Raw genomic sequence first — 8,229 nt, 5'->3', positions numbered from 1 at the left:
TTTTTTTTTTTTTTTTTTTTTTTTTTTTTTTTTGAGATGGAGTCTCACTCTGTTGCCCAGGCTGGAGTGTGGTGGCGCGATCTCGGCTCAATGCAAGCTCCGCCTTCCAGGCCCACGCCATTCTCCTGCCTCAGCCTCCCGAGTAGCTGGGAGCACAGGCACCTGCCACCGTGCCCAGCTAATTTTTTTTGTATTTTTAGTAGAGATGGGGTTTCACCGTGTTAGCCAGGATGGTCTCGATCTCCTGACCTTGTGATCCGCCCGCCTCCGCCTCCCAAAGTGCTGGGATTACAGGTGTGAGCCACCGCGCCTGGCCTATCTTGATTTTTAAATTGAGGTTTTCCTTTTTTTTTTTTTCTTTGTGGTCAGTGTTTTTTGTGTTCTGCCCAAGAAGTATTTGCTTACTCCAGGGTTATAAAGATATTTTGTGTTTCTGCTTTGTGATTCTGGGTTTTACGTTCAGGTCAAATGATCCTTCTCAAATTAATTTTTATATATGACATAAGTGATATAGGGAGGCAAGGTTTATTTGTTTTTTTCTATGTAAAGAACCAGTTGTTTCAGCAGGATTTGCTAAAAACACTATCCTCTGAATTAACTTGACTTTCTTGGTAGAAAAATCAATTGAACATATGTGGATCTCTTTCTAGTTTTTATTCTCTTTCCTTGATCTACTTAGCCTATCTTAAAGCCAGTACCGCATTGTCTTGATTACTGTAGGGCTGCGTGTCCTCCAAATATTTTTCTTCCTCAAGATTGTTTTGGCTATTCTAGGTTCTTTTATATCCCCATATAAATTTTAGAACCAGTCTATTTCTTTAAAAGACTTGTTGGAAATTTCCTTGGAATCTGCTAACATTGGGATATTTTACACTAATTCCCTACTTAGTTAATATAGAATGGTTTAAAAGGCTTTTCGAAGAAGAATGTTTTGTTTTCTTCTTTTCCTTCCATTATTTGTATGTCTAGGTTACAAGGCAAATGCAAGAACATGAGCAGGATTCTGAGCTTAGAGAACAAATGTCTGGCTATAAGCGAATGAGGCGACAACATCAAAAGCAACTGATGACTCTAGAAAATAAGCTAAAGGCTGAGATGGACGAACATCGCCTCAGATTAGACAAAGATCTTGAAACTCAGCGTAACAATTTTGCTGCAGAAATGGAGAAACTTATCAAGAAACACCAGGCTGCTATGGAGAAAGAGGTGGCTTATTCAATATTATTAATTTGTTTGTTTTAGGTTTTAAATGTCTCAGAATTAACCAGCATGGCAGTTTGATGTTAGAGTATCTGTTCCCATGAACCAAGCAAATTGGGGAAAAGGAGAAACATTTATGTGACTTATATAAAGGTTTCTGTAAATTGATATTACAAAACAAGGTGACATCTGTGTACCTTGTCTCTCACTAATTTTGTGTGTGCATCATTTAAAACAAATCAGTCTTAAAACTATTCATTGGGGTAGTCCACTTTATAGTTTATGTAATAGCCAGCAAAATTTTGAATATGAAAAATTGATGTATTTTAATATCAAGTACTAGGCCTGGGAACTAATAAGACATGGGACCATTTCCTGATTCTTGATAGTTTTATAGTGTCACAATCGGTAAGTTACTCAGTTATTTTAAGCTTTTCATTTTCTGGTTATCTGAGGAGTTTGCTAAATCTCCTATCATTAGGTGATTTAGGTCTCAAAAGTCATTTTATTCTCTTTTTTGTAGTTTTTGGAAACTACCCTTGAATTTCTGGCAGCATTTTAATATCAGAATGATTGAAGATTACTGTAATAAATACAATGTTGGAGGTTATGAGTTATGAAAGATTCAGATTCATGAATTTATTCAGAATCAAATTCATTTGATTATTGACAAATAATTGTCATTATTGTACATGATAAAAGTTTAGGCCGGGCGCGGTGGCTCAAGCCTGTAATCCCAGCACTTTGGGAGGCCGAGACGGGCGGATCACGAGGTCAGGAGAATCGAGACCATCCTGGCTAACACAGTGAAACCCCGTCTCTACTAAAAATAACAAAAAAACTAGCCGGGCGAGGGGTGGCGGGGCGCCTGTAGTCCCCAGCTACTCCGGGAGGCCTGAGGCGGGAGAATGGCGCAAACCCGGGAGGCGGAGCCTTGCAGTGAACTGAGATCCGGCCACTGGCACTCCCAGTCCGGGTGACAGGGAGCGGAGACTCCGCCTCAAAAAAAAAAAAAAAAAGTTCTAGTTTTTTAGGATTTTTGTTATGTGAGAACCTTTTCTTCTAATGTTTTTGGTTTCCCATTGTTTTACTTTTTTTCGATAGTCATGTTTGTCAAGTAGAATGTAGAATTCTTAGTAAATTCACACATATCATTAAAATATGTCCAGGTAGTCTGCAGTGAGGCATTATTTATCGTAGCTACCCTATTCTCCCTTTTCACACAAAAAGAACCATTCTCATAGTAGTAGGGACTTTGACAAAATAATTTATGATATAAATAAATATTTGATTTTGAAATAATTTGATAAAACAATGTATACATATTTAAAATCCTCTGGGCATTGAATATTTTTATTTTTTATTTTATTATTATTATTTTTTGAGACAATCTCTCTCTGTTGCCCAGGCTGGAGTGCAGTGGCGTGATCTCAGCTCACTGCAACCTCTGCTCTCCAAGTTCTAACAATTCTCCTGCCTCAGCCTCCCAAGTAGCTGAGACTACAGGTGCATCTACCATGCCTGGCTAATTTTTGTATTATTTTTATTTTAGTAGAGAAGGGGTTTCACCATGTTGATCAGGCTGGTCTCAAATCCCTGACCTCAGTTGACCTTCCCTCCTCAGCCTCCCAAAGTGCTGGGATTATAGGTGTGAGCCACCACACCTGACAGATACTGTTTTTAATAGCTTGGGAAAAGGGGATACTAACATATTTAGGAAAACAATTGCTGAAGCAGATGTGCAATGTGATAACAAATTTGTTTTAAAAGTATATAACCAGGATGGGTGCAGTGGCTCACACCTGTAATCCCACCACTTTGGGAGGCTGAGGTGAGAAGATTACTTGAGCCCAGAAGTTCAAGACTAGCCTGGGCAACAACATAGGAAGACTCTGTTTCCACAAAAATAAAAAATAAAGAAATGAACTGAGCACGGTGACATACACCTGTAGTTCCAGCTACTTGGGAGGCTGAGGTGGGAGGATCACATGAGCTCAAAAGGAGGCTGCAGTGAGCCATGATTGTACCACTGCACTCCAACCTGGGTGACAGAGTGAGACCCTGTAATACATTTTTTGAGACAGGCACTCACCATGTTACCCAGCTGGTCTTGAACTCCTGGGCTCAGGTGATACTCCCACCTCAGCTTCTCAAAGTGTTGGGATTACAGGCATGAGCCACAATGCCTACTTAATTATATACATACACATATATGTGTGTGTGTGTGTATATTTGAGACATGTACATTTATAGAAAAAATTAGAGGCCGGGCGCAGTGGCTCACATCTGTAATCCCAGCACTTTGGGAGGCTGAGGTGGGTGGATCACCTGAGGTCAGGAGTTCGAGATCAGCTTGGCCAACAAGGCGAAACCCTGTCTCTACTAAAAATACTAAAAATACAGGTGTCACACACCTGTCGTCACAGTCACTCGGTAGGCCTATGAGGCAGGAGAATCACTTGAACCCGGGACGCGGAGGTTGCAGTGAGCCGAGCTTGTGCCACTGCACTGCAGCCTGGGTGATAGAGCGAGACTCCATCTCAAAAACAGTAATTTTTAAAAAAGAAAAAATTAGAAAAGATATTCACCAAAACATAAGATTTTTCTTGTTTTTCTGTATTTTGTAAATGTTCTACAGTGAACATGTATTGGATATAGAATCAGAAATAAAATATAGCATTTGTTTTGTTTTACTAAGGGATTGAGGGTTGGGAGGAGGGTATACTTCTGTTAAATTAAATAAAAAGTTGACAACATGTTTGACATTTCAAAGATGAGTTTCATCTTACTGATTCTTTGAAGTTCAAATGATAAGGATGCCAAGTAGCACGTGTTTTTAATTTGGTTCAGTCTTTTATTTTGATCATGTTTTACCGATTTCTTGTTCTTAGAAAGTAAAAGGTATTCTTAGTGATGTATATTAAACTGCTACTTTAAATTTATCTACTTAACTAATTTGATTCATTTTTTAAACTTCATATAGGCTAAAGTGATGTCTAATGAAGAGAAAAAATTTCAGCAACATATTCAGGCCCAACAGAAGAAAGAACTGAATAGTTTTCTAGAGTCCCAGAAAAGAGAGTATAAACTTCGAAAAGAGCAGCTTAAAGAGGTACTTAATGTCATAAAACTTTTCAAGAAATTTTCTGCTTATTAATTATATCCAATGGTGACCAACTCACAGAAACATTAAGATAAAATTATCTTTTGTTGTTTGTGGTCACTAAATGGATATTAGTTTAAATGATGACTTTAATTATAATCAGTTACCCTTAACTGAGTTATTTAGTTGAGGATCTAAAATGAATCATTTCCTGAAAATATACTTTTTTTATGTTTTTATTTTTATTTATTTATTTATTTTTGAGACAGAGTCTCGCTCTGTCGCCCAGGCTGGAGTGCAATGGTGTGATACCGGCTCACTGCAAGCTCCGCCTCCCGGGTTCACGCCATTCTCCTGCCTCAGCCTCCTGAGTAGCTGGGACTATAAGTGCCTGCCACCACGCCTGGCTAACATTTGGTATTTTATTTTAGTAGAGACGGGGTTTCACCATGTTAGCCAGGATGGTCTCGATCTCCTGACCTCGTGATCCGCCCGCCCCGGCCTCCCAAAGTGCTGGCATTACAGGTGTGAACCATTGCGTCCAGCCTTATGTTCTTATTTTTTGTATGTATTTTTTGAGACAGTCTTACTCTGTTCCACAGGCTGGAGTGCAGTGGCACAATCATAGCTCACTGCAGCTTCGACCTCCCATGCTCAAGCAGTCCTGCCTTAGCCTCCCCAGTAGCTGGGAACACAAGCACGCACCACCACTCCTGGCTAATTTTTAAATTTATTTTTTGTAGAGACAGGGTCTTGCCATGTTGCCTAGCCTGGTCTCGAACTCCTGGGCTCAAGCAGTCTGCCCACCTTGGCTTCCCAGAGTGCTGGGATTATAGGCATAAGCCACTGTACCTGATCACGTTTTGTTATGTGAAACCTTTTCTTCTAATGTTTTTGGTTTCCCATTGTTTTACTTTAAAAGTAAACAGAATAAGGGGGATATTTGCTTATCAGTTTTTTTAAGGTAGAATATGCTGATTATTTCATTGTGGTTACAGGGTTTCATATTTGTTTGCCCTTTCTTGTGCTGCCCCCTCCCTCTGCTTTTTTTTTTTTTTTTTCCGAAACGGAAGTCTCACTCTGTTGTACAGGCTGGAGTGCAGTGGTGTGATCTTGGCTCACTGCAACCTCCCCTCCCCCTAGGTTGAAAGGATTCTCCTGCCTTAGCCCCCCGAGTAGCTGGGATTACAGGTGTGTGCCACCATGCCCAGCTAATTTTTATATATTTTTTTAGTAGAGACAGGGTTTCACCATGTTAACCAGGCTGGTCTTGAACTCCTGACCTCAGGCAATCTCCCCACCTCGGCCTCCCAAAGTGCTGGGATTACAAGCGTGAGCCACCACTCCTGGCTCTTGTGCTGCCTTTTTTTTTTTTTTTTTTTTTTGAGATAGAGTCTCACTCTATTGTCCAGGCTGGGGTGCAGTGGCATGATCTCGGCTCACTGCAGCCTTCGCCGCTTTGGGTTCAAGTGATTCTCCTGCCTCAGTATCCTGAGTAGCTGGCATTACAGGCACCTGCCACTGCGCCCGGCTGATTTTTGTATTTTTAGTAGAGACGAAGGTTTCACCATCTTGGCCAGGCTGGTCTTAAACTCATGCCATTCTCCTGGCTCAGCCTCCCGAGTAGCTGGGACTACCTGTGCCCGCCACCAAGCTCGGCTAATTTTTTGTATTTTTAGTAGAGACAGGGTTTCACGATGTTAGCCAGAATGGTCTCGATCTCCTGACCTCATGATCTGCCCGCCTCGGCCTCCCAAAGTGCTGGGATTACAGGCGTGACCAACCGTGCCTGGCCTGACAACTTCTTAAAGAGGATCGTTATTCAAGATAGGCACCAGGAACGGAAAGTGATATGTCTTTTAATTTACACTCCTGTCTTACAGGATGATTGAAATTTTTAGTTCATATAATTAATTAGCATACTGTGACACATCGATTGATTTTGATAAAATAAGTATAATCAATTTGATATTAATGATTTGTGTGTGTGTGTAGGAATTTGCCTTATAATCAGATATGTATGTCTTGTTGTGTACATATTGGTGGCACAAAGACTTGCTGTATACCCTGCCAAGTGAGCTTCATTGACAAGATTTTTCCAACTCTAAATGGTATAATTTGCAGTATATTCCCATGACTATAATTCAAAAGCCAAACTCTATACTGGAACTTTGAGTTTGAAACAATAGTAAATAGTTTCCAACTATATGTAAATCTCCAACAAAATGCAGTTGTTTTGTTTTCCAGTGAAATTTAAAACAATGTGGAAAATCATTAATTTTGATTTGTTCAGTGGTTAATGCTGAAAATTAAATACCATTCATAAAGTAGGTCTCTATTCTTCCATGGTTTTGTTAGTTTTCCATTTAATTTCCAGTTTTCTTATGTTGAATCCTTCCATAATTTTGCCAAAACTTAGCATCGAGAATGTCAAAACCAAGAAGCGAGATGTTTAACTGTATTTTGCCCTAGTTCACTTGTGATTTTACCTAAAAGCACTATCTTCTGTCTCTTCTTGGGAAGGTTTTAAAGAAGGATGTGTTTTACTTTATTAACCAATCATTGTGTACTTTGAAGTTAGGAACCATCAGAAATGTAGCTGTGCAGAGACAAAAGGTACACGTTTTCTGGTGTACATATCTCTCTTTCCTTTCCGATTGAGTGGGTGACTCAAGAAAGATCTAAAGGCCGGGCACAGTGGCTCACGCCTGTCATCCCAATAGTTTGGGAGGCCGAGGTGGGTGGATCACGGGGTCAGGAGATTGAGACCATCCTGGCTAACATGGTGAAATCCCGTCTCTACTAAAAATACAAAAAATTAGCTGGGCGTGCTGGCAGATGCCTGTAATCCCAGCTACTCGGGAGGCTGAGGTAGGAGAATCACTTGAACCTGGGAGGCGGAGGTTGCAGTGAGCCGAGATCACACCACTGCACTGCAGCCTGGGTGACAGAGCAAGACTCTGTCTCAAAAAAAAAAAAGATGTAAATACCACTTGTCTTCTAGAGGTCATTGGTCATTGTATTGTATTACTGCCTATTAGAGAAGAAACACACCTAAGAACTTTGTTTGTTTGTTTATTGAGACGGAGTTTTGCTCTTGTTGCCCAGGCTGGAGTGCAATGGCGCCATCTCGGCTCACCGCACTGCAACCTCTGCCTCCCAGGGTCAAGTGATTTTCCCGCCCAGCTTCCCGAGTAGCTGGGATTGCAAGCCTGCATCACCATGCCCGGCTAATTTTGTATTTTTAGTAGAGACAGGGTTTCTCCATGTTGGTCAGGCTGGTCTTGAACTCCTGACCTCAGGTGATCTGCCCACCTCAGCCTCCCAAAGTGCTGGGATTACAGGTGTGAGCCACCGCACCCAGCCAAGAACTTTTACTTAAAATTTACTGATGCAAAATGATAATATTCATTTAGGTAATTTTTATGGGGTTTTTATTGTGGTGGTGTTTTTGTTTTTTTGAGACAGAATTTCACTCTGTCACCCGGGCTGGCGTGCAGTGGAGCAATCTTGGCTCACTGCAACCTCTGCTTCCCGGGTTCAAGCGACTCTCCTGCCTCAGCCTCCCAAGTAGCTGAGACTGCAGGCATGTGCCACCATGCCTAGCTAATTTTTTTTTTTTTTTTTTGAAACCAGGTTTCGCTCTTTTTGCCCAGGCTGGAGTGCAGTGGCGCTATCTCAGCTCACTGCAACCTCCACCTCCTGGGCTCAAGCGATTCTCCGCCTCACCCTCCCGAGTAGCTGGCATTACAGGCATGTGCCACTATGCCTGGCTAATTTTGTATTTTGGTAGAGGCAGGGTTTCTCCATGTTGGTCAGGCAAGCTCCTCCTCCTGGGTTCATGCCATTCTCCTGCCTCGGCCTCCCGAGTGGCCGGGACTATAGGCGCCCGCCATCAAGCCCGGCTAATTTTTTGTATTTTAGTA

General features: G+C 41.4%; 1 protein-coding gene across 1 annotated transcript in view; it reads left to right on the top strand.

Annotated features, from left to right (window-relative positions):
* TAOK1 (TAO kinase 1) overlaps nucleotides 1-8,229 on the top strand; it is a 178,883-nt gene that overhangs the window by 138,794 nt on the left and 31,860 nt on the right. The window contains exons 15-16 of the mRNA XM_017855070.1: nucleotides 970-1,206; nucleotides 4,184-4,321. Coding sequence (XP_017710559.1) covers nucleotides 970-1,206; nucleotides 4,184-4,321 — 375 coding nt within the window. The remainder of the gene's footprint in view (nucleotides 1-969; nucleotides 1,207-4,183; nucleotides 4,322-8,229) is intronic.

Source organism: Rhinopithecus bieti, unplaced genomic scaffold, assembly GCF_001698545.2.
Source record: "Rhinopithecus bieti isolate Rb0 unplaced genomic scaffold, ASM169854v2 scaffold_38691, whole genome shotgun sequence".
Classification (NCBI taxonomy): domain Eukaryota; kingdom Metazoa; phylum Chordata; class Mammalia; order Primates; family Cercopithecidae; genus Rhinopithecus; species Rhinopithecus bieti.
The sequence above is the reverse complement of the archived record's forward strand: the minus strand, read 5'-3'. Positions and strand labels throughout refer to the sequence as shown.